The sequence below is a fragment of the Phyllobates terribilis genome, unplaced genomic scaffold (genome assembly GCF_046119375.1).
Source record: "Phyllobates terribilis strain yellow unplaced genomic scaffold, ASM4611937v1 Scaffold_4__5_contigs__length_816908805, whole genome shotgun sequence".
Classification (NCBI taxonomy): domain Eukaryota; kingdom Metazoa; phylum Chordata; class Amphibia; order Anura; family Dendrobatidae; genus Phyllobates; species Phyllobates terribilis.
Window position 1 is genome coordinate 447,076,906 of NW_027362764.1, and position 27,496 is coordinate 447,104,401.

At 41.6% G+C, this 27,496-nt stretch overlaps 1 protein-coding gene across 2 annotated transcripts in view; it reads right to left on the reverse strand.

The window, feature by feature from the left end:
* LOC141265486 (cadherin-9-like) overlaps positions 1–27,496 on the reverse strand; it is a 567,900-nt gene that overhangs the window by 94,915 nt on the left and 445,489 nt on the right. For both annotated transcript variants that reach the window (XR_012320104.1, XM_073678637.1), the window contains exons 6-8: positions 14,289–14,476; positions 12,622–12,875; positions 1,777–1,913 (exon numbers count right to left, since the gene is read on the reverse strand). Coding sequence is in view for 1 of the 2 variants with exons in the window: in XM_073678637.1 (XP_073534738.1) it covers positions 1,777–1,913; positions 12,622–12,875; positions 14,289–14,476 (579 nt within the window). In the remaining variant the exon portion in view is untranslated. The remainder of the gene's footprint in view (positions 1–1,776; positions 1,914–12,621; positions 12,876–14,288; positions 14,477–27,496) is intronic.

Here is a 27,496-nt window from a genome sequence, read left to right on the forward strand (position 1 = left end):
ATGTATTTCTGACTCACACATGGTTTCTGGGAATACGTTTGTTGCAGTATTACGCCACTTTTACAGACACACAAGAAAAACTACCAAACCTTAGCTAAATTGCATTTAACAGGCCAAAAAGGTTAAGAAACAGTTTTTCCTGCATAATCACTTGCATAGAAGGCTAAATAAACCAGAGAAACCAAAAAAATATGCCTTTTAGCGCTTGTTCACACGTACTGTTGTGGCTTTTTTTCGCCTTTTACAATTGGGAGGGCCCTGACTTATCCATTTTGTAGGTCCCTCTGTCATACATAATTTTTAGTTTGCTATTCCCCAGCACTTTACAAGCACAGCTAGAACGTACCAGTAGGTATGTTGATCTTTGACCTGAGAGGCCTCAGGTGGCTCTGTGACATGGAGGGACAGCTGTTACTTAGACATTTGGGCGGTCCCTCCATCATTAACACTCAGATAGTGGAATACATATTCCATAGCAGTTTACAATGTGCCCATTGTAGTGTTGGGCTAGACCCTTCTCCTCCTGCTCCTCCTCCTACTCCTCCACCACCATTTGATACTGCGGCCCTAAATTCATATGTTCAGAGGGCCTGCAGTAGGCATGAAATCTGAGTTTTGTGAGAGCCCTCATGTGGCCCTGTAACATACATTTTGAAGTGCCCTCCTCTAGAAATTTTGGAGGTGCCTCTTGTGTTCATTTGTGAGTGCCCTCATTTATTCATATTGTAGGGCCCTCACTCTATTATTTAACTCATTTAAGGGCAGAGACTACAGAGAAAAAGGCCAAAAGACACGGAGTACTAGAAGGTAGCAGTGAGTGCGGCCTGCGATCCTCAGGTTTGGCTTAACTTTGGGAACCGGAAAAATAAAGCTGCACTAGTCAACTGACCTAGACCAGCAGATGACATGGCTCCCCAAACCATCACTAGACCTCAAACAGCTTGGATTGTGTGCCTTTCCACTCTTCTTCCAGACTCTGGGACCATGATTTCAAAATGAAATGCAAAATTTACTTTCATCTGAAAACAACACCTTGGACCACTGAGCAACAGTCCAGGTCTTTTTCTCCTTGGCCCAGGTAAGATGCTTCAGTCGTTGTCTATTGGTCATGAGTAGCTTGACATAAGGAATGCGACACTTGTAGCCCATGTCCTGGATATGTCTGTGTGTGGTGGCTCTTGAAGCAATGACACCAGCTGCAGTCCACTCCTTGTGAATCTCTCCCAAATGTTTGAATGGCCTTTTCTTAACAATCCTTTCCAGGCTGCGCTTATCCAGATTGCTTGTGCACCTTTTTCTAACACACTTTTTCCTTCCACTCAACTTTACATTAATATGCTTGGATACAGCACTCTGTGAACAGCCAGCTTCATTAGCAAAGACATTTTGTGGCTTACCCTCCTTGTGGATTGTGTCAATAACTGCCTTCTTGACCTTTGTCAAGTCATCAGTTTTCCCCATGATTGTGGAGCCTACTGAAACAGACTAAGGGACCTTTTTAAATGCGTAGGAAGCCTTTGCAGGTGTTTTTTGTTAATTATTCTAATTTACTGAGATAATGACTTTTGTGTTTTCATTGGCTGTAAGCCATAATCATCAACATTAAAAGAAATAAAGACTTGAAATAGCTCATTCTGTTTGTAATGACTCTATATAATACATGAGTTTCACTTTTTGGATTGAAGAACTGAAATAAATTAACTTTTTGATGACATTCTAATTTTGTGAGAAGCACCTGTATTTTTTTTTACTTGAAAGCTTGAAACTTAAACTCACCTGTTTCAGTAGCCACTAATGTGATATTTTGCCATGGTGTCATTTCACGGTCAAGAGTTTTTGCTAAGGTTAATGAACCATTTTCTGAATATATATTAAAAGTTCTTTCCAAGTCCGTGTTACGGTCAATGCTATACCTGCAAGTAAAGACAAAAACGATTTTGTTAATACAGAAAAACAATTTCATAACTCACTAAAAAGATGTTAGGTATCATTAACTGTTTATAAATTACTACCATGCACATACATGTTTCTATACAGTAATGAGCACAAGGGTAACAATGTTTTGAACTTTTGACTTTCAGGCTTCATATCTCACCAGTAGTGATGAGCGAGCATGTTTTTTTAACCCTTTCTGCGAGCATGCTCAGGTGCTCGCCGAGTATTTGCGACGTGCTTGAATGTTATGTTTGAGTCACTGTGTATTCATGATTTGCTATTGTTTGACAGCTTTAATACATGTGAGGAATGCCTGTTTGTTAGGCATTCCTCACACGCTTTAAAGCTGTCAAACAGTCACAAATCATGCACACACAGTGACTGAAACATAACATTCGAGCACGCTGAAGATACTCAGAAAACACCAGAGCATGCTCATAAATCCTGAGTAACGAGCATGTTCGCTCATCACTACTCACCAACTACTAGTGCTTCAAACGTGAGACTACCATCATTTTATAGACAATCATCTAGGCTATCTAATACAAAAATTTGACTTGCTAGTATTTAGCATAAAAATAGTTATGCAGATTCTTGTCATGTCACTGCATTGTTACTGTTTTGCTCCTGGTGGTGGAAAAACCTTTTTCATCCTATATACTTCAAATTACAACCTGTTCTCACATTCCCTAATAGCTCGGTGAGTTATTAGGTTGATTCCCAAGTGAAAGGTCACTGATTTGAATCAAGGAGCAGGCATGAAGAAGATTTTCTAAGAAAAAAGAAACAGCATCACCTAGCTCATCGATAGCAGTCTCTCATATAGCATCAAGTACAATATGTTCCAGGACAGTTGGAAGAATGTGAAATGAAGTCTGTCCATTCAAAAGCCAAGAGGTGTACGTCCAGGCAAATTTTCAGAGTCAACAAGTCGGCTCATCACAAGGTCTATCAGTTCTGGTATGACAAACATGACAGTGGAGGATTCTTGTATGGTTTGTAATAGTGAGATCACAGACATCCATGCAAGCACCGTGCAATGCACGTTACACAAGTCTGAAATGGTGGCCTGAAAAAAGGTGAAGAAAACTCGACTTCAATATTGTCATAAGAAGTGTCAACTTGAGTTTGCAAAAAAGTACAAAAAGTGGAAGATTGGAAAAAGGTTATTTAAAGCAACAAGACAAAAATCAATAAACTAGGCTTTAATGGGTGTAAATGGGTCTGGAAGAAACAGGGGAAAAAGGGGCTAACGGATCGATAAATTGAAGAAACTGTCAAGATCAGTGGAGGTAGCCTGATGATATGGGGTAGTTTCACATCCAAAGATGTTGGATACTTGATGAGGATTGATGGTGGTCTCAATGCTGAGCTATATCTGAGCATCCTACAAGATGAGTAACTTTGTACACTTGAGTATTATGGGAATGAAAAGAACAACATAGTGTTCTGGAGATTAAATGGGACACATGAACAAAAAATTCAAAAGTCCATTATGGACACAGGAAGAACTGAGTAGAGTGCACTCTTTTTAGTCAGATACACTTTAAATAGAAAGACAGGCTTGTCCCCCTTAAAAGTCCATTTGGGTAGTGCCTCAAAGATGGGTCTGTACTTACTGCAGGTGTTACAGATGCAACATGGTACTATGACAGCCTATGTCCAGACCTTGCAGGAAATATGTGGTGCATAAACATGAGTTTTCATTAGTGATGGGAGAAGACTAAAATGCTTGGGTGCTCGATGCTCGGGTCGAGCACATTGGAACACTCGGGTGCTCGACCCGAGCAGCAAGCCCAATGTAAGTCTATGGGAAACTTGAGCATTTTTCAGACGGCTCTCCCCGGCGGTCTGCAGTGGGCCTAAAAATGTCCCAAATCGATGGGAACAGTGCTCAAATGACATGGGATCAGCATGGGGAAGACCCCTGGAAGCATTTCTGACTCCGAGGTCACTTCTGTCAACAATGTTGTCAGAGGTATTACGCCACTTTTACGGACTCGCAATAAAACATAAAACATTCAAAAACAAAGCCAAAATGGATTTTCCTGGGGAACATTATTTCCAGGGTAATGACTTGTATATATAGCAAAATAAATAACCAAAAATAAAAATGCTCCGCCACACCTTGGGCTATGTTCACAGCGTTTTTGATGCGTTTTTTCACTTTTGCATTGCTTTCAACCGTGACAAATGCATTCACTGGGAGATGTCCTTTTAACACTTTACAACCTTATCTGGCCATGTGGTGTGTGAGATATCATCAGACACATCGTGTTTCATTTATGAAGGAGGGACTCTGAAAGTCACAAATCCTATTTTTATAGTGTCATCAGGCAGCCTTTACTATTCTTAAAGGGTCAGCAGTCGGCCCTCACTTTTCTTAGAAAGCCATCAGCCGGCTATGTTTTATTGTTCCCATTACTAAAGAGAGGGTCTCCTATATTGTTATTGCGTATCTAGTGAGTGGCAGGGCTACCCAAAATTTGGACGCACCCCAATACCACTTTAAAAATTTGGACACACTCCAATATCCCTTTGAAAAGACTTAGAGGAGGGCCTCCTGAAAACAATGTTCCCATTATTAGGAAGTAGGTCTCCCATTGTGTTTGCCTATGCAGTGAATGCAGGGGTTACCAAAAATTTGGAGGCAATTCAGTGGCCCTTGGAAGAGACGTGGAGGTCAGAGGGCCTCCTGAAAACAATGTTCCCATTATTAGGAATTGGGTCTCCCATTATGTTTGTCTATGCAGAGAATGCAAGGGTTGCCAAAAATTTGGAGGTACTCCAATGCCCCTTCGAAGAGACGTGGAGGAGGACCTCATAAAAAAAATTTCCCATTAGAAAGCAGCGGGGCTCCTATACTTGTAATGCCCATTCGCTGTATGGGCTGACAAACATTTACCCTTGGGGGGTATACATGAACATACTGTATAAAAAATTTTTTACAGGCATCATAGACACCCTTTAAAAAATTATGTGGGTGTTGCATCACGGACCACGGCTACCCTAGTGATATGGTGGTGGAGGATGAGGAGAAGGAGGAGGACAAGAGCAAATAGCCAAAATTAGGAAGCGTATACCCATGTGTGGGTTTGAAGAGGTGCATAGGAATACACCTCCCAAAAAAAGACACTGGATTTGAGTTTATGTTACGCTGCTATTATTTGGTGGTGTTGAGAAGTCTGACCCAATCCAGCCCTTGTTCATTTTTATAAGAGTCAGCCTGGCAGCATTTTCAGTTGACAGGCGGATGCGCTTATCAGTTATAATTCCACCAGCGGCACTAAAAACCTACTCTGATAAAACGCTGGCGGCAGGGCAGGCCAGGACCTCCAAGGCATAGAGAGCCAGTTCATTCCACGTATCTAGCTTGGATACCCAATAATTATAAGGCACAGAGGAATCACGGAGGACATTGGTACAGTCGGCAAGGTACTCCCTCAGCATCTTCCCAAACTTTGCACTCCTTGTGAGAGTACCCCGCGCCTCATGGCTTGTGCGATGGGAGGGGCTGTGAAAATTCTCCCAGAACTTTGACAGTGTTTCCCTGCCTCTGTCAGATTGAAGTTGTGTCTCTCTCACCTGTACTCTTTGGTTGTCCAACGAACTGTGAAATCTGCCGCCAGCGTTTTCAGATGGGAATTTTTTTTAATAGTTCTGCAACAAGGGCCTTCTGGTACAGCCTCATTTTTTTTGATCTGTCCCTCTCAGGAATAAGAGATATAAAGTTCTCTTTGTAGCGTGGGTCTAGAAGTGTCACCAACCAGTAATGACTGTCACTAGTGATGAGCGAGCACTAAAATGCTCGGGTGCTTGTTGCTCGGGTCTAGCACATTGGAATACTTGGGTGCTCGTCCCGAGCAACGTGTTCGAACCCTCCTGTTAGGTTTTTTCTCTTTTGTGGTCACGTGACCTGCTGCCTATTTATTCCAGCTCCACCCTTCTGGCTTTGCTGGACTTCAGTGTTATTTGACTCTCTATCTAGCCATGTGCCTTTGTACCTATCTCTCTAGTTCGTTTGGTCCTTTGGACCTATATGTACTTTTTGTCTGTTTGTCTTTTTGCTCCGCTACTACATCTGCTAGGAGGAGTCCAATTTTGTCCCAGTCCTTAGTTCTTTTAGGGACCCCTCCCTTCATTCTATAGGTCTGCGTTCAGACTAGCTGAGGACGAAGGTGGGTCTGTTCACAAGGAACAGGTCGCCCGCTGCAACGTAGGGAATGAGCTTATTCTTACTGTAGGGACAGATTCCCTTTCTTTCCTTAGTTCTTGTAGCAGATCATAACACAACGAGCCAAATGTAAGTCTATGGGAAACTCGAGCATTTTTCTGGCGGTCCCCCCGGCGGTCTGGATAAAGGTCAAAAATGGCCAAAATCGATGGGAACAGTGCTCAATTAAATGTCAGGCAGGCAGAATATATAGGCAGACAGGCAGGCTGGGTATATAGGAGGGTGCATGAAAAACATAGCAGGGCACTTGGAACACACTAGTGCCCTCCGATATTCTTGCACCCATCTCTTTAAAAAAGCCAGCCGGCAATTCATCAGCGGCATACACCGATACCCAACAATTTAGAACAGAAAGAATAGGGCATCATACTTAGATTAGATAGATAGAAACATGTCAGTCACATATATAATGAGTACAATGACAGTGTTGGTTACTGTACTTGTCATTTAGTGTTAAAATAAAAGATTTATTTTAAAAAAAATTGGCATGGGGTTCCCTGTAATTTTAGTATCTAGCGAGGTTAAGCAGACAGCTGGGACAGATGTTTGAAGCCTGGAAAGGGGGTAATACCCACGGAACTTCCCAGGCTACTAATATCAGCCCCCAGCTGAATACCTAGCCTTTACTAGCTATTAAAATGGGGGACCCCTCCAAAAATGACGCTATTTTAATTCCTAGCAAAGGCTAGGCAGACAACTGGGGGCTGATATTAATAGCCCAGGAAGGGTGCCATGAATATTGGCCCCCTCCCAGGCTAGAAACACCAGCCATCAGCCGCTCCAGAAATGGCGCATCCATAGGATGGTGGAGAAACCACAGTTTTAAATACCTGGCCTGTAGGTAACTATTTTGAACAGCAAACCGGTGCCAAAATCTTTGCTGACACAATGAAAACATTTTTTAATGGAGGACAAAAATGGCGCAATTATATATGATTCGTGTGGCGGACAAACCACAGTTTTAAATAGCTGGAATTTTAGCGCTGTAACATGGAAATAACCTTACTGTGCCAACAAGCAAATGGCGCAGAAAAACTGAGTTCTCTGGATTGCTTTTTAAGCAAATAATGATGATTAAGATCCAAAAAAAAATAGTCCTGGCCCCTGAGAACTGGGCCTTTGTCTCGAAATATCTAATAGAAGCATAAGACAGAACTAGAATGGAGACCCCTTGTGATATACACTGTGTGCCGAATTATTAGGCAAATGAGTATTTTGATCACATGATACTTTAAATACATGTTGTCCTACTCCAAGCTGCATAGGCTTGAGAGACAACTACCAATTAAGTAAATCTGGTGATGTGCATCTCTGTAATGAGGAGGGATGTTGACTAATGACATCAACATCCTATATATGGTGTGCTTAATTATTAGGCAACTTCCTTTCCTTTGGCAAAATGGGTCAGAAGAGAGATTTGACGGGCTCTGAAAAGTCCAAAATTGTGAGATGTCTTGCAGAGGGATACAGCAGTCTTGAAATTTCCAAACTTTTGAAGCGTGATCACCGAACAATCAAGCATTTCATGGCAAATAGCCAACAGGGTCGCAAGAAGTGTGTTGGCCAAAATAGGCGCAATATAACAGCCCACGAATTGAGGAAAATCAAGCGTTTATCTGCCAAGATGCCATTCGCCACTAGTTTTGCCATATTTCAGAGCTGCAACGTTACTGAAGTATCAAAAAGCACAAGGTGTGCAATACTCAGGGACATGGCCAAGGTAAGGAAGGCTGAAAAACGACCCCCTTTGAACAAGAAACATAAGATAAAACGTCAAGAATGGGCCAAGAAATATCTTAAGACTGATTTTTCAAAGGTTTTATGGACTGATGAAATGAGAGTGACTCTTGATGGGCCAGATGAATGGGCCAGAGCATGGATTAGTAAAGGGCAAAGAGCTCCACTCCGACTCAGACGCCAGCAAGGTGGAGGTGGGGAACTGGTATGGGCTGGTATCATCAAAGATGAACTTGTGGAACCTTTTCGGGTTGAGGATGGAGTGAAGCTCAACTCCCAGACCTACTGCCAGTTTCTGGAAGACTACATGTTCAAGCAGTTGTACAGGAAGAAGTCGGTATCGTTCAAGAAAAACATGGTTTTCATGCAGGACAATGCTCCATCACATGCATCCAACTACTCCACAGAGTGGCTGGCCAGTGAAGGTCTAAAAGAAGAAAAAATTATGACTTGGCCCCCTTGTTCATCTGATCTGAACCCCATAGAGAACCTGTGGTCCATCATAAAATGTGAGATCTACAGGGAGGGAAAACAGTACACCTCTCGGAACAGTGTCTGGGATGCTGTGATGGCTGCTACACGCAATGTTGATCGAAAACAGATCAAGCAACTGACAGAATCTATGGATGGAAGGCTGTTGAGTATTATCATAAAGAAAGGCGGCTATATTGATCACTAATTTTTTTCGTTTTTGTTTTTGCATGTCAGAATGTTTATCTCTAAATTGCCTGCCTATATGCACTGCCTGCCTGATATCTTGCAGAAGGACTGTTTGTTGAGTTGGATATTTGTAATGTACTTGTTTTCTCCCTACACTACCTAATACACAACCAAATCTCTCCCTAGCTCAGCAGCACCTCTCCCTACACTGCCTGATTGTGGAGTAGACTGGCGAGCACAGCTGCGCCAGGTCTGATATAGACCTGATATAGACCTGATGATGCTGTGCAGCCACACAATCACTGTAATGCCACAACCAACATGGCTGCGGCACTACAGTGAGTGGCAAGCAATCCCTGCATGTTGATTGGCGCTCTAAAGAGTGCCAAACATGCAGTGAGAGGACCCGAGCATCCGCCCGAGTATCTGGCAAGTACTCGGCGAGCTTCGAGCATCTCGAGTACTGAGATGCTCGGGTGAGTACTGAGTATTTGCGAGTATGCTCGCTCATCACTAGTTTTCATCCATTCAAGATACTAATGCCAGCGCAGATGTGCATCAGCTGAATCCAAGTGACTTGTATCGTCATACACATACACGTGACAAGGAGCCTAGATCCAAGGTTTGGCCAAATCCAGCTGACCACTTCCACCTCAGTGACATTTGAGGGAAAGTCTTTCTGGATTCAATCCAGTTATTGCAAAAAAGTCACTACGCTGGCAGAATAACTGTTAACTAACAGAGACACTGGATAAAATTTTAAATATGGACTGTGAGAAAAATATTATTTGACACCATACTGCGCTTATAAAGGACATGAAAGGAGGAAAGCCAAAGGACTGTTGGATCTGCACATACAGCCCAGTATCTTCAAGGACTATGCCATATTTAGCCTTACCTCTGTAGCCATGGGAGGCATTAACATCACACTGCATACACAATGAAACCTGGATTCAATATGCCTTGTGACAAAAAAGATGTGCCTTGTGACGTGTCTGCTATATTGACTATAGCTGGATGAGTCACTAACCCCTAATTCCAGTTAAATAAAACAGGACCTAAGGGACAGATGCGGTTGTGGGAGTACAATCCAGATATAGGGGGTGTGGTTGCCAAAATAAGGACCGACATCCCTCATTCAGGCCCCATTCACAATGATGGTTTATGGTTCAGTCTTCAACACGTTGGTGTTGGTACCTGTGGTAAAGACAACAATTGTTTCTCTATATACACACACATGACCTGACTCAGATTGATGAGACAGTGTACCAAAATGGTGTTGAAGACTGTAAAACAGTATCTCTCAGTGAGATAAAAAAGGGTAAGTGTACCTTTGATATGGATGGAATTCAAATTAATAATACTTGGTGCGCCCATGAAGCCACGTTGGGACTTTTGAATTTACTGTATTGTATACAGACCCTAACCCATATTTGCATTCTCCCAGAAGGAATATTTTTGCTTTGTGGACATCTTGCTTACAAGTGGGTGAGCCTAGACATAAGAGGGGTTTGCACATTTGACAGACTAGCACAAGCCACCTTCAGAAAAGTAAAGAAGATATAGCAGCAGTTCCAATCCACGCCTTGTATAAACAAGCAGCAGACAATATGCCCCGGCCAAATGGTAGGCCTCATGTAGTAGAAATGGGGTAGCAAACAAAATATTCAGTAGTATTTTAATATTTCCCTTCATAGCACAAATGTGGGACAATTTAGTGGAAGCCACTGACTACATGGATGATCTAATTTTCCAGCTTCTTGAAACTTTTAATGACACTAATGCAATACAGAGACATACAGTTGTCACTGTGAGGATCTGAGGTTGTGGGTTGTAATAATCACCTAGACAGGTTTACAATGCAACTATTTTTTGTTTCTTACCTCTATGGTCTAACAACAACTCCGAGTAGATGGCCAAAATGCAATGCCCCCAGTCCATAAGATCCCAACCAGAGGCAGGCAGTTCCATTGCTCCCATACCAGGTGATACCCACCTTCCCCCATCTTTTGGTTGGCCCACAGATTTTGTATCTCCCACTAGTATAGTCTGTATTCACAGTCCATGCTCCTCATGATGACGGATGCCAAGACTGTAGCACATGTATCCAACTACAGCTAACAACAACAGTCATTAGGATAGTTCCTCAAAGACAGACGACAGATAATATGATCGAAGAATGTGTATCCAGCTCCATCAGGCAACAACAATCCTTAGGATAGTTTCTCAAATCCAAATAACAGATACCACGACCATAGCACGTGTATTCAGCTCTAGCCGGCAACAACTGTCCTTAAGATAGCTCCTCAAATCCAGAAACAGATACAATGACTGTAGAATGTGTACCCAGCTCCAGCTGGCAACAACAGTCCTTAGGATAGTTCCTTACATTAAGATTAAAGATACCCAGACCATATCACGTGTATCCAGCTCAAGTCAGCAACTGACCTCCAATCTCCATAGTCCATCCATACAGGAGCACCAGGAGCTAGCCTCAGCAACAGATCCTCACCCCTCGACATCACCACACCAGCTCTCTCACTAAAAATGTGGCTTATTGCTCTACCTCTCCTGGGATCAGCCCTCTGGTTGGGCTGAGAAACTAACACCCCACTCCCTTTAAATGTTTGCTACAGGTAGATAAAAGAATGAAAAATGTTCCAGATGCCCAGCCTCCAGCCTTTCTGCAGGGTTATGTATTAGGGATGCCCCTACAGAGTAAAAAGAAACACATGCCCCTACCAGATGCAGGACAGAAATGCTTATGTAGGTCTTAGGTATACATGAGATCCAGCCTGCACATCTTCCTCTGCTTACTGTCACTGAATGAAAACATTGATTCCTGGGGCTGAACACTTTCCATGAGAGATTTGTGCACCTTACACTGACAAGCAAGCAAATCTCTAATAAAACGCAACATTATCTGTAACCCTAAGAGTAACTGGTGCTCCGTGCTGGAAAAAGTCTGTATCTCTTAGAGCCATGGACTCCGCTCTACATCCATGGGTCAATGTCTTTAGTCCTCAGCCAACTCCTCACAGTCATTAACCAACATACTATACTGCTAGACTACCTGACAGCAAAAGAAGGGGGAGTGTGCCAAGTAATTGGTCCAGCTTGTTACCATTATATTGACCCTGCAGGCAATCTCCTGGTCAAAACAGATATACATAAAATAAATGAACTTAGAGATAAATGGTTACAAGAACACAAAGCAAACAAAGACTCTTGTTTGGGGAATACATTCTCCTTTTTGAATCCAGCCAACTGGTTTAAGGGCCTAGCGGGTTGGGATTCTGGCATGATATAGACTTGCATGCAGATTTTATTATTTTGTTTATTGTTCTATGTAGCCATAAAAGCACTGATATATGTATTATCCATGCAATTGAATAGCATATGTGCCAAGATTTCCAGTACAAAATCTCCTGTGGTGAATTTAAGACCCCAGAGAACCACTCCTGACAGGAAGTGGGTGTCCACACTGAGGGAAGCCCCCTTATAGGTACTAGACCCATGAGACAGTAGCTCCTGTGTAGATACCAACTAACCCTGTGGTAAAGGTTATACTATTTACAAAAGGAGGACACTGATATAGATGGTTTAAAATTTTCCTCTATATTCTATATTTTTTTAGTATTGCCTAGTTTCAGTCTTATATTTTGCTTAATATTTTTTTTAAGGTTTCATATCTGGTCAAATATTTTCCTATTTCATATGCAATAATTTGAGAAACTGTGCGTGTTATGGTAAGTTCATTGAGCAAAGACATAATATCAAAAAAATCTCATAACATGTTTGTGTGAAGAAGGCAGCTGATGACAATTTCCAATGGGAACTACACTTGTCTGTAAATGGTATAAGAATCTTGCTCACATGGTTAATAAATAGAATTGTTTATGCTCACAACGTGTGGATTTCTTTTCTCCGAGCGCTTGTAACAGAGAGGGTTGAGTCTCTCAATTTGGCCTCAATGGTGATCCCACTATCTGACTTTGAGTCAGAACACACTGTTGCAACACATGTAAACTAAAAGAAAGAAGAAATAAACTTACTTTACTGAACTCTTTGCAGAGTCAGGATCCTGAGCAGTTACGTGACCAATTATGCTACCTTCTTTGGTGTCTTCATTCACTTCAAACACATAAAAAGGTTTACTAAAAATAGGCGCCTCATCAATATCTTTCAGTAGTACTTTCACAATTGCTGTATCTTTAAATGAGGTAAGGTAAGTAAATCTTGGATCTTCATATGTATTAGCAGCTTCAACTTGAAATGTATGTAGTCGTTGACTTTCAAAATCCAAAGGCTATAGAGATATTAAAATGAATATAAATCAAAAACATAAGTGATCCATTCTGATTTATCATTCAACATGTCCCCAAATAATCATAAAAGTTCAAATCAATACATCACTTAAAGGTCAATTAGACTAAAGTCATTTAGTACGTTGTATATTATTCTTATTGTATACGTCATTTTAGACATGCATAGTATAAACTGAAATACTTTCTTGCCCAGTAGTTGTAATAAATGAAACAAAATGAGATACTGAAGGAAATTTGCATTTTATGGATCCATGATATAAATTTTTCAAAGTGAAAAAAAATATTTGAAAATAAAAGGTTAATTCATTCAAAATTTTGTTAAGAAGTAGCTCCAGCCCTTATATTTCTGAGCAGTCATCGTTTTCTAGTATAAAATTTCTAAATAAAGGTACAAGTGACCCAGTTTCTTAGCCAGAGACATGAAACAGCAGGATGATATTTTGCTCAACATTTAGTTAAAAAAAATGTAATCATAAAACAAAAAAGTGAAGGTGGTTAATATGGGAAAATGTAGGACATTTTGAAGCAAATACAGCTTATTTAAAGTTAACAATAGTAAAATCACAGCATGTTTATTATTTGAGATAGTTCTGAAAAATAAACTCTTCTCCACAACAGAAATTACATAAAGAACCTGTAAAATAATTTTAAATGAGGAAATAAACTAGGCTAATGAGCAAGGTGACAAGGTAAAATATGCCGCCAGGCAGTTACTAAGATGAATTCACAACAACCTTAATGAATGTTGATGTAGTAAATCCTAAAACTGGCAGTCCAGACTTCAAATGTCTGAAGATAAATAGAAGAAAGACAAAAGTCCATATCCATAATGTCCATTCTCACTGGGCTTGTTTTTGTGAGTTTAACTCTGCCCAAGCTTCTGAGATAGTTTTCTGAATGGCCGAATGGCACCATCCCATTGTTCGTGATGCACAAAAGGAACTCCGGATGCAGTTGGTAACGTCACCTTGAATAGCTATGAAGTCCTGCTAGGTACAGCACACTGCGTTATCCTATGCGTTTCAGAGAACTCTGTATCCTTCAGAAGGGATCATAAGGTAATTATGAATTCATCTTTGTAACTGCCTGATGAAATACTTTACCTTGTCACTTTGCGCATTAGCCTAGTTTATTTCTTACATTTTATATTAACCCTGTGGTGGTCAGGGTCGGGATGTTTATTTGCAGCAGGGGACCTGTAAGGTACGCTCAGTTAGATGAGCACCTGTTATTTTTATTTTACAGGTGAAAATACTTTATTAAAAAAAGAAGTTGTCTAGGAAGTGGACAACCCCATTTAAACCTCAGTTCAACACTTTTATATGTAGCCATAGTATGTTTGCAAAAAATATTACTTTATAATCATTGCATATATAGCATAAAATAGTAATAACCTTTTTAACCATTATAATTCCATCCTGTGTACGCTGGTCTGTGGTGATCTCAAATAAATCTTTGGCATCTCCATCAGTGATAGAATATTTAATCTCTGCATTTTTGCCCACATCTGCATCAACAGCTTTTATTCTGCCAATCTCTGCTCCTATAGCTGCAGATTCGGATGCCACAAATTGGTAGATACCTGTAGCATGGAACAATATTTGCTTTTAGGAGATTGTCGTAAACATTAAATTTAATAATAATGAGGCTTATTTTGCACAACATAATACCAGGCAGTATTTTACATCAATATTTGTATTCTGAATAGAGGAGTGGGTCAAAAACTGGAAAGGGGTGCATGTCTTTCCAATATACTGTTCCTGTGGTTAGATTCTATTTCTGGTCTTTTTGATTTACAAATAATTAAGTAAAACTTTATTACATTTTTTTTGCTAATATGGCCTAAGATTGTATTCAAACTCAGTGTCTATGAAAATTGCATTTATTAGTTTCTAAAAGATGTAAAAAATATGCAAAATGTAAATATGACCTTTAAAATGTTGAAGGTTCTGACCATATGGTAACTTTAAGGATGTGCATGGTAAATTATAGCATTGCTATAGCAGAAGCACTAACATTTTCCTACGAGAAACAAGATAAAAAACAACCCTCTCACCTTCTCAAGAATTTGAATGGTTTAGACTTTTTTTAGTATGAAGATATTCTCAGAGGTTCTGTCTCATACCTCAGAATAGATTTGAATTCAATACCCATATTTATCATGCAGTGATATTGAAACATGCATCTCACAAAGTAATATTTTTCATTACTGCAATGATCAGTTTCAACATGACGTAAATTATATGTGTATACTTGGCAAGAAAGGAATATATTATTTGCCACTTTTTTATACTGTATATATTATTTGGCATACATGATAAAGTAAACTTAGCCCATTCAGATATTCAAATTGTTTTCACATGTTTTAATTTTACTATACATGGGGCTTAGTTTTTATGTCATTTTCATACTCTCTTTTAATGTATATTATAAATGTGTTTTTCCCATTTTTTTATCTATTTTACAAAAATACATTTAAATTTTGTTCCATCTATAGCAAATATTTTTATATATTGGACATATATTTTTGTTTCAACAGGTTAACAACGATTTGGATTGTCATAATGTTTTGCTATTATTTGCGCACTCTTTATATATTTATTCATTATTTATTTATTTTTCATTGATTTCACATAAAGTCTCAATAGACCTTTGAGAGTACTTCAATATTTAAATAAGTTTTTTTAATCTGATTTCCTCTGTAACTGGGCTGGTATATTAGCCCCAGAGACATTGGATATGAAGCTTCCTGACTGCATACAGATTTCTGGGTGGTCTAGGGCTTGGCAGCTCCTGTTCCCACCTTAGAAACAGTGATCCTATGACCACTTTTCACGAGAAGGAAATCTTGTTTAGCACTGTGTATGCAATGGTTTAGAGGGCAGAGAGAGATGATAATAAACTGGGGAGCTTGGCTGTGTCTGACAATCAGATTCCTGCTCAGGCAACTGCATGATTGTGTACAGTTGCTCTACTGTCCAGTGATGTTGTCGAATGTCATTGCAGAGATTCCATAATTTTTTCCCTCTGCTTGGTCTGAAAAAAATTACCCTTACTGAGTGCAACATTTTTAATCTTGATTTCTTTTAGTGTTTCTTAAAGCCCTAAAGTTGCCATTTGAAATGACTTTAGTTTGTGCCATGTCTGTGATCTGCTTTTTTTCAACAACATTAAACAACTTAATGAACATCCTCCTAGCCTGGTGATTCCATAATTTTTGCCAGAGGTTGTATTATAAATCATAAAAATCCTATAGTGTCTCTTCGCCATTGCATTAGATTAAGCATCAATATTCCTGCTGAGCAAAGCAGTAGTAAATCTTACATCAATGATGCAAAGTAATGTTAGCAACAATGTAACTTTACAGTTATACAATGACACAGATCTAAATTAACACGTAGAGTGAATGTTGTCTTATCTGTAGATTAGAGTGCCTGAATATTTAGGATTTTTGAGAAGTGTGCTTTGTAACTAAACGGCACTAAACTGAGAATAACATTTGTGTAATTAGGATCATATCTGTAATCTACATTGATGTTAGTGTTTACAGTGGGATAATATGCTCTGAATAAAATGGCACTAATGGTGAAAAAAGAAATTTAAACATTGCATTGCTGATTAAAATAATAGAGATTAATGCTGCTATTTGCTCAAGTGATTGGCAATTGAAATGTATTGAGGCCCAGTAAGAATCCAAAAAGGAAAATAGATTACACACAATAATTGTGATTTGCATATTTAAATTTAAGTATCTAATGAGGTCTCCTGATCAAGCTGTTGACGTCACTTACATGTCATAGAGGAGTTGGACACGATGGTAAGGTAAGCACTCCAATGGAAGTAGTGCAAGAGGACAACATGGGGCTGGAAAGTGTGAGGGGGCCTTATATTGAGATTAGGCAGTGTTGTAAGGGGGACACAGTATAATAGGTAAGTATGAGAACAAAACAGAAATGGCGCAGCATAGTGAACAGTGTTAAGCCAGAGTATGGAGGAGACAGCATACAGAGAGGAGATAAGTATGAAGAGGGGCACAGTATAGAGGCTGATCAGTATAGGAGGGCACAGTTTCGAGAAGCAGCAATGTCAAGAGGTGCCCCAGTATGGAAAAGGATGCATGGGAGTGAACAGTTAAGATAGAGAAAGCGGTTATAGCAAATCAGGGTGGTCAGTGTAGATAGATTATAGGTAATCAAGGTGTACAGTGTTGCAGTTATAGTTAATAAAGGCGAATAGTGAGGGGGTTATAGCTAATAAGGGATGACAGTGTGGCAGTTATAGATAATAATGATGGACAGTCATGGTTATAGTTCATAAGGCAGGTGGTGTTAGAGAGGATAGTGTGGAAACCATGCATTATCAGCTCGCACAGTGAAGGGAAATCTATTTATTCAGGAGCACAGCATTGGGCAGATATATTTATTCTGTGACATTATAATGACACTTTTATTTTTAGGGGCATCATGTCAGGATACTATACAGCAGGCTTTACAACAGAAAAGTTTGCAGACATGAGCTGTGTATCTGAAAAATCATCTAGAGAGAAGATGGAGCAGAAAAGACACAGAACAGCACCAATAAGAAAAGATGTCACCTATAGGGTACCTAGATGTAAATATTACATATCATCAGTACTGTTCCTGTATGGTCCACAGTCTGATGATTCCTGTTAACAAAAATTTCCAGTATCTCCATACCATTGTTAAAGACATACTTGAAATTGTAGACTTATGCAGTACAATTGTATATGGACCTGACCTGACATTTCAATTGATCGGTGTACCAAGTTTGGTGATGTAGTAATTTACTGATGGCAGTTCTGCTGCTGAATTCATCTACTGATGATGGTATTGGTTATGTATTTCTGTACTGGGGTGGTTCTGGTAATGGTAATGCGCTCATGTACTGATTGCAGTTATGGTGTTGTATTACTGTACTGTGAGAAATTAATTCCTGTAATAGTATTGGTTCAACTTCTGATCCTCTACATATATAGCAATTCATAACTTTTCAGATAACTTGATACATGGCTACACTAATACACTATTTTTTCATCTTTCAAGTTAAGGATTACTACATCTGTATTTGTGAAAAAACACACTGCCTGGATTCTGCTCTGATAGCCGATTCCAGTAATCATCACATGACCATTCTTAAGCAATTAGCATGCTTAGACAAACACATGGACAGGTGAATGTGGCCAGGGACGGTACGGAGCCAGTCCACATTAAAAATGCAGCCAGAGAGGGTCCGGGTACCTTCCCACGCTCTTTTCTTAGCCAGGGCTGCTTCTCGGCAGGGTTGGACAGGCCCACCAGAGAATCATTGGGTAGGCCCCGGCTTCTCCATCAGGAGAGATGATAGTCGCAAACTTTGTAGCTGCTATGGGGCTCTTGAGCGGGGGAGAAAGGTGGGTCCTCAGAATCAAATCCACTGGTAGGCACAATGTTTTTCAGTCTGACACTGCTTCTCAGTGAGAGTTGTACTTCACCACAGCCATATTCTTTAACTCGGTGAAAGGACTGGCATAGAGGGAAACAGTATCTACTCCGGGTGTCATTTCTCCCAGTAAGTCCTCTAATGCACATTATTGCATAAGCAATGGCAGGTCGTCCAACATCAGCTCGCACTTGTCGGTGGGGCTTTAACACACTAACATCTTTCTTTGCGCCTTTAATTTCATGAATACAAAGTTGGGCAATGGCCTGATCTGCAATGCGGTATGAGAAATAACATGCATAAGCACGTCCAATCCACATTAAAAAGCAGGCATAGAGTGTCCGGGAACTTTCCCACACACTTTTCTTAGCTAGGTCTACATCTTGGCATTGTTGGACGGGCCCACCAGAGAATCCTCTGATGTACCTTGGCTTCTACCTGAGGAGAGTTCATGATAGCTCTAACTTTGCAGCTGCTATGGGGCTCTTGAGCGGGTGAGAAAGGTTAGCCCTCAGAATCAAATCCTCTGGTGGGCACAATGTTTTTCAATTTGAAACAGCTTCTCAGTGGGAGATGAATTTCACCACAGCCATATTCTTTAGATTGGTGAAAGGGCTGGCATAGAGGGAAATCGTATCTACCAGGGCTGTCATTTTTCCGTCACCAGGTTCCGCCCATTGTCACACACGACCATGCCTGGCTGTATGTTCAGCGGTGAGATCCACAGATCAGGCTGCTGTGTTACAGCTTTCAACAACTCTGCAGTGCTGGGCGTTTTTTCACCTAAGCATTAAGCATGTTATCTTCAGCACAGCCTGTTGCCACTTGGCCAAGGCAGTGCTGCAGTGGTTTCAGCTTGTGACTCATGTGGTCATTTTGGAGATGGAAGAGTAGGTGCAGGAGCTGAACAATGTGATTACATTGAGGTTACATTGGTGATGCTGTTTTTTATACTTAAGAAAGATCCTACTGTTTTTCTTTTTTACGCTATTTTTAAAGACAAATGCATTCACTGGGAAATGTCATTTTACTAGTGTTGATCGAGCACTAAAATGCTCGGGTGCTCAAAGCTCGGGCCGAGCTCACAGAAGCATTTCTGACCCCCAGGTTACTGCTGTCAACAACGTTGTCAGAGGTATTAAGCCACTTTTACGGGCTCACAATAAAACGTTCAAAAACGAAACTGAAACGGTTTTCATGTGAAATATGTTAAGAAACATCCTTTCCAGGGTAAAGACTTGTGTATAAGGTAAAATAAATAACCAAAAACAAAAATACTCCTCCACACCTTGGGCTATGTTCACAAGTAGCATTTTTTATGCGTTTTTGCTCTTTTGTATTGCTTTCAACCGTGACAAATGCATTCACCGGGAAATGTCATTTTAACATTTTACAACCTTATCTGGCCATGTGCTGTGTGACACATGCATACAGTGCAGAAAAGACATGGGAAAAGCATGGGGAAGACCCCTGGAAGCATCTCTGACACCCAGGTCACTGCCTAAAAGTGTGCCCATCAGAAGTGATCCTTGCCCCATCAGAAGATGCAGACTTGCAACTATCTCCGTGCAAGTCTTTGTCGCAGGGCAGTGTTCAATTGTACCATTCCTTGCAATTCAAGCGCAAGTATGCAGCCTGCCACCCACCCCCAGGCTGAAATACCATACTGCATGCTTGCTTGCACTTGAAATTGGGCCTTTTAGACATGTGGAGGCCGACTCCGGCCACCATGTCATAGCTGCGTCGGCGGCCCTTTTATCCATACTCAGTCCCCAGCCGCCCGGCGGCCGGGTGTCCACGCTTTGTCCCCAGCCACCAGTGGGCGGCCGGGTGTCCATACTCGGTCCCCAGCTTCCCCATGGCCAGGTGTCCACGCTTGGTCCTCAGCTGCCTGGGGGTGGCCGGGTGTCCATAAATGGTCCCCAGCCTCCCCTATTTGTCCCGGTGTGCCTAATACACAAGCGGGCATACCAAAACATTACCTGTGCCCTCCCCAGTGCAGTTAGTGGGAAGGACAGCATAACCACAAACACGGGGACAATTGAATGTGGCCAGGGATGGTCCATCTCACTGACGCCTTCACACTGGGTTAATATTGTGGAAGCCGGGACACAGTTGGACACTGGGATGCAACGCGTCCTCCAGACATAGAGAATTGCGGTTCCTGGGTCAATCAGGCTTCAACACAAAGTTCAGAAGGTAGACAGCAGCAGTGGTCGGCCTCCTACACAACGAGTAAATTATTCACGATCATGAGGCCATCCATCTCCTTAGCTTTCTGTTCCTTGGAATGCAAGCGCATGTAGGTAGTAGCGGCTAGGCCTGAGGTGGTCAGCGTTTTGGCGCATATCCTACCTCCTCCGAGGATTGCTAGATGTTTTCCTGCTACTATCCCAGTTCTATGACTCCCGTTAAAACAAAGCTTCAGGTGGTGAATGATGGAAGAGGTGGTGGGAAAGGAGAAAGAGCAGGAGGAACAGGTACCATTCACATCAATATCTGGCCAGTCAACCACACATGTCTTGTAGGACATGTTTCTGTACCAAAAGGAGCGATTCGGCTACACAGTTATAGGGCATACAGTGAGTGCAATGCCTACCAAAAATTTCGAGGCACTCCAATGCCCCTTGGAAGTGACATGGAGGTCAGAGGGACTTAACTAAACCGTTTTTTCCATTTATAACAACTGGGTCTCCTGTACACTGTCGGCCTAAGCAGTGAATGGAAGGCTTTCCAAAAATTATGAGGAACTGCAATGCCCCTTGAAATAGACGTGGATTAAAGCGTACTAAAAACCTTCTACCCATTATTGGGGAGTGGGTCTCCATTAGTGTTCGCCTATGAATTGAAAAACAAAAGCTCACTAAAACTAGGAGGAAATGCAATGCCCATTGGAAAAGTCTTGGAGGTTAGAGGTAATTAAAAACAACATTTCAATGCCCCTTGGAAGAGCTGTGGAGGTCACAGTAGCTTAACAAGACAATTTGAATGCCCCTTGGAAGAGACATGGAGTTCAGAGTGGTTTAACAAGACGATTTTAATGCCCCTTGGAAGAGACGTGGAGGTCACCGTAGCTTAAAAAGACGGTTTTAATGCTCCTTGGAAGAGACGTGGAGTTCAGAGTAGTTTAACAAGACGGTTTTAATGCCCCTTGGAAGAGACGTGGAGGTCCCAGTGGAATAAAAAGACAATATCAATGACACTTGGAAGAGACGTGGAGCTAACAGTAGCTTAACAAGATGATTTTAATGCCCTTTGGAAGAGACGTGGAGTTCAGAGTGGTTTAACAAGACGATTTTAATGCCCCTTGGAAGAGACGTGTAGGTCACAGTAGCTTAACAAGACGGTTTTATTGCCCCTTGGAAGAGACTAGGAGTTCAGAGTGGTTTAACAAGACGGTTTTAATGACCCTTGAAAGAGACGTGGAGCTCACAGTAGCTTAACAAGACAGTTTTAATGCCCCTTGGAAGAGACGTGGAGTTCAGAGTGGTTTAACAAGATGGTTTTAATGCCCCTTGGTAGAGATGTGGAGGTCAAAGTAACTTAACAAGACAGTTTTATTGCCCCTTGGTAGAGATGTGGAGGTCAAAGTAACTTAACAAGACAGTTTTATTGCCCCTTGGAAGAGACGTGGAGTTCAGAGTGGTTTAACAAGACAATTTTAAAGCCCCTTGGAAGAGACGTGGAGGTCCCAGTGGAATAAAAAGACAATATCAATGCCACTTGGAAGAGTGGTGGAGGTCCCAGTGAAATAAAAAGACAATATCAATGCCACTTGGAAGAGTGGTGGAGGTCCCAGTGGAATAAAAAGGCAATATCAATGCCCCTTGGAAGAGTGGTGGAGGTTATAGTGGAATAAAAAGATAATATCAATGACCCTTGGAAGAGAAGTGGAGGTCACAGAAGCTTAACAAGACGATATTAATGCCCCTTGGAAGAGATGTGGAGTTCAGAGTGGTTTAACAAGATGGTTTTAAAGCCCCTTGGAAGAGACGTCGAGGTCACAGTAGCTTAACAAGACTGTTTTAATTCCCCTTGGAAGAGATGTGGAGTTCAGAGTTGTTTTACAAGACGGTTTTAATGCCCCTTGGAAGAGACATGGAGGTCCAAGTGGAATAAAAAGACAATATCAATGCCTCTTGGAAGAGTGGTGTAGGTCCCACTGGAATAAAAAGACAATATCAATGCCCCTTGGAATAGTGATGGAGGTCCCAGTGCAATAAAAAGACAATCTCAATGACCCTTGGAAGAAACGTGAAGGTCGCAGTAGCTTAAAAAGATGATTTTAATGCCCATTGGAAGAGACATGGAGTTCAGAGTGGTTTAACAAGACGGTTTTAATGACCTTTGGAAGACACATGGAGTTCACAGTAGCTCAACAAGACGGTTTTAATGCCCTTTGGAAGACACGTGGAGTTCAGAGTGGTTTAACAAGATGGTTTTATTGACCCTTGGAAGAGACGTGGAGTTCAGATTGATTTAACAAGAAGACTTTAAAGCCCCTTGGAAGAGACGTGGAGGTCCCAATGGAATAAAATGACAATATCAATGCCCCTTGGAAGAGTAGTGGAGGTCCCAGTGGAATGAAAACACAATATCAATGCCCCTTAGAAGAGTGGTGGAGGTCCCAGTGGAATAAAAAAACAATATCAATGCCCCTTGGAAGTGTGCTGGAGGTCCCAGTGGAATGAAAAGACAATATCAATGTCCATTGGAAGAGACGTGGAGGTCACAATAGCTTAACAAGACGATTTTAATGCCCCTTGGAAGAGTGGTGGAGTTCAAAGTTGTTTAATAAGACGCTTTTAATGCCCCTTGGAAGAGACGTGGAGGTCATAGTAGCTTAACAAGACGGTTTTAATGCCCCTTGGAAGAGACGTGGAGTTCAGAGTGGTTTAACAAGAAAGTTTTAAAGAACCTTGGAAAAGACGTGGAAGTCACAGCAGCTTAACAAGACGGTTTTAATGCCCCTTGGAAGAGACGTGGAGTTCAGAGTGGTTTAAAAAGTCGGTTTTAATGACCCTTGGAAGAGACGTGGAGCTCAGAGTAGCTTAACAAGACGGTTTTAATGCCCCTTGGAAGAGACGTGGAGTTCAGAGTGGTTAAACAAGATGGTTTTAATTCCCCTTGGAAGAGATGTGGATGTCACAGTAGCTTAACAAGACGGTTTTATTGCCCCTTGGAAGAGACGTGGAGTTCAGAGTCGTTTAACAAGACGATTTTAAGGCCCCTTGGAAGAGACGTGGAGGTCCCAGTGGAATAAAAAAGACAATATCAATGCCCCTTGGAAGAGTGGTGGAGGTCCAAGTGGAATAAAAAGACAATATCAATGCCACTTGGAAGAGTGGTGGAGGTCCCAGTGGAATAAAAAGACAAAATCAATGCCCCTTGGAAGAGTGGTGGAGGTTATTGTGGAATAAAAAGACAATATCAATGACCCTTGGAAGAGACGTGGAGGTCACAGTAGCTTAACAAGATGATTTTAATGCCCCTTGAAAGAGACGTGGAGTTCAGAGTGGTTTAACAAGACAGTTTTAAAGCCCCTTGGAAGAGACGTGTAGGTCATAGTACCTTAACAAGACGGTTTTAATGCCCTTGGAAGAGATGTGGAGTTCAGAGTAGTTTAACAAGACGGTTTTAATGCCCCTTGGAAGAGACATGGAGGTCCCAGTGGAATAAAAAGACAATATCAATGCCCCTTGGAATAGTGATGGAGGTCCCAGTGCAATAAAAAGACATCGTCAATGACCCTTGGAAGAGACGTGAAGGTCACTGTAGCTTAAAAAGACGATTTTAATGCCACTTGGAAGAGACGTGGAGTTTAGAATGGTTTAACAAGACGGTTTTAATGACCCTTGGAAGAAACGTGGGGATCACATTAGCTCAACAAGACGGTTTTAATGCCCCTTGGTAGACACGTGGAGTTCAGAGTGGTTTAAGAAGATGGTTTTATTGCTCCTTAGAAGAGACGGGAGTTCAGATTGGTTTAACAAGACGACTTTAAAGCCCCTTGGAAGAGACGTGGAGGTCCCAGTGGAATAAAAAGACAATATCAATGCCCCTTGGAAGAGTGGTGGAGGTTCCAGTGGAAAGAAAAGACAATATCAATGCCCCTTGGAAGAGTGGTGGAGGTCCCAGTGGAATAAAAAGACAAAATCAATGCCCCTTGGAAGAGTGGTGGAGGTCATAGTGGAATAAAAAGACAATATCAATGACCCTTGGAAGAGACGTGGAGGTCACAGTAGCTTAACAAGACGATTTTAATGCCACTTGGAAGAGACGTGGAGATCAGAGTGGTTTAACAAGACGGTTTTAAAGCCCCTTGAAAGAGACGTGGAGGTCACAGTAGCTTAACAAGATGGTTTTATTGCCCATTGGAAGAGACGTTGAGTTCAGAGTGGTTTAACAAGACAGTTTTGATGACCCTTGGAAGAGACGTGGATATTGCAGTAGCTTAACAAGACGGTTTAAATGCCCCTTGGAAGAGACGTGGAGTTCAGTGTGGTTTAGCAAGATGATTTAAATGCCCCTTGGAAGAGAGATGGAGGTCACAGTAGCTTAAAAAGACGGTTTTATTGCCCCTTGGAAGAGACGTGGAGGTCCCAGTGGAATAAAAAGACAATATCAATGCCCCTTTTAAGAGTGGTGGAGGTCCCAGTGGAAAGAAAAGACAATATCAATGAACCTTGGAAGAGACGTGGAGGTCACAGTAGCTTAACAAGACGATTTTAATGCCCCTTGGAAGAGACGTGGAGTTCAGAGTGGTTTAACAAGATCGTTTTATAGCCCCTTGGAAGAGACGTGGAGGTCATAGTACCTTAACAAGACGGTTTTAATGCCCCTTGGAAGAGATGTGGAGTTCAGAGTAGTTTAACAAGACAGTTTTAATGCCCCTTGGAAAAGAAATGGAGGTCGCAGTGGAATAAAAAGACAATATCAATGCCTCTTGGAAGAGTGGTGTAGGTCCCACTGGAATAAAAAGACAATATCAATGCCCCTTGGAATAGTGACGTAGGTCCCAGTGCAATAAAAAGACAATGTCAATGACCCTTGGAATAGACGTGAAGGTCACTGTAGCTTAAAAAGACGATTCTAATGCCACTTGGTAGAGACGTGGAGTTCAGAATGGTTTAACAAGTCGGTTTTAATGACACTTGGAAGAGACGTGGGGTTCACAGTAGCTCAACAAGACGGTTTTAATACCCCTTGGTAGACACGTGGAGTTCAGAGTGGTTTAACAAGACGGTTTTATTGCTCCTTAGAAGAGACGTGGAGTTCAGATTGGTTTAAAAAGACGATTTTAATGCCCCTTGGAAGAGACTTGGAGTTCCCAGTGGAATAAAAAGACAATATCAATGCCCCTTGGAAGAGTGGTGGAGGTCCCAGTGGAATAAAAAGACAATATCAATGCCCCTTGGAAGAGTGGTGGAGGTCACAGTGGAATGAAAAGACAATATCAATGACCCTTGGACGAGAGGTGGAGGTCACAGTAGCTTAGCAAGATGATTTTAATGCCCCTTGGAAGAGTGGTGGAGTTCAGAGTGGTTTAACAAGACGCTTTTAATGCCCCTTGGAAGAGACGTGGAGGTCACAGTAGCTTAACAAGATGGTTTTAATGCCCCTTGGAAGAGACGTGGAGTTCAGAGTGGTTTAAGAAGAGGGTTTTATTGCCCCTTGGAAGAGACATGGATTTACCAGTGGAATAAAAAGACATTATCAATGCCCCTTGGAAGAGTGGTGGGTGTCCCAGTGGAATAAAAAGACAATATCAATGCCCCTTTGAAGAGTAGTGGAGGTTATAGTGGAATAAAAAGACAATGTCAATGAACCTTGGAAGAGACGTTGAGGTCACAGTAGCTTAACAAGACGATTTTAATGCTGCTTGGAGGAGACGTGGAGTTCAGAGTGGTTTAACAAGACGATTTTAAAGCCCCTTAAAAGAGACGTGGAGTTCACAGTAGCTTAACAAGACGGTTTTATTGCCCCTTGGAAGAGACATTGAGTTCAGAGTGGTTTAACAAGACGGTTTTAATAACCCTTGGAAGAGACATGGAGCTCACAGTAGGTTAACAAGACAGTTTTAATGCCCCTTGGAAGAGACGTGGATTTCAGGGTGGTTTATCTAGACAATATTAATGCCCCTTGGAAGAGTGGTGGAGGTTACAGTGGATTAAAAAGACAATGTCAATGACCCTTCGAAGAGACGTGGAGGTCACAGTAGCTTAACAAGATGATTTTAAAGCCCCTTGGAAGAGTGGTGGAGTTCAGAGTGCTTTAATAAGACGCTTTTAATGCCCCTTGGAAGAGACGTTGAGGTCACAGTAGCTTAAAAAGATGGTTTTAATGCCCTTTGGAAGAGACGTGGAGTTCAGAGTGGTTTAACAAGATGGTTTTATTGTCCCTTGCAAGAAACGTGGAGGTCCCAGTGGAATAAAAAGACATTATCAATGCCCCTTGGAAGAGTGGTGGAATTCCCAGTGGAATAAAAAGACAATATCAATGCCCCTTGGAAGAGTGGTGGAGGTTACAGTGGATTAAAAAGACAATATCAATGACCCTTCGAAGAGACGTGGAGGTCAGAGTAGCTTAACAAGACGGTTTTAATGCCCCTTGGAAGAGACGTGGAGTTCAGAGTGGTTTAACAAGAACGTTTTAAAGAACCTTGGAAAAGACGTGGAAGTCACAGTAGCTTAACAAGACGGTTTTAAAGCCCCTTGGAAGAGACGTGGAGTTCAGAGTGGTTTAAAAAGACGGTTTTAATGACCCTTGGAAGAGACGTGGAGCTCAGAGTAGCTTAACAAGACGGTTTTAATGCCCCTTGGAAGAGACGTGGAGTACAGTGTGGTTTAACAAGATGGTTTTAATGCCCCTTGGAAGAGATGTGGATGTCACAGTAGCTTAACAAGACGGTTTTATTGCCCCTTGGAAGAGACGTGGAGTTCAGAGTCGTTTAACAAGACGATTTTAAAGCCCCTTGGAAGAGACGTGGAGGTCCCAGTGGAATAAAAAGACAATATCAATGCCCCTTGGAAGAGTGGTGGAGGTCCCAGTGGAATAAAAAGACAATATCAATGCCACTTGGAAGAGTGGTGGAGGTCCCAGTGGAATAAAAAGACAAAATCAATGCCCCTTGGAAGAGTGGTGGAGGTTATTGTGGAATAAA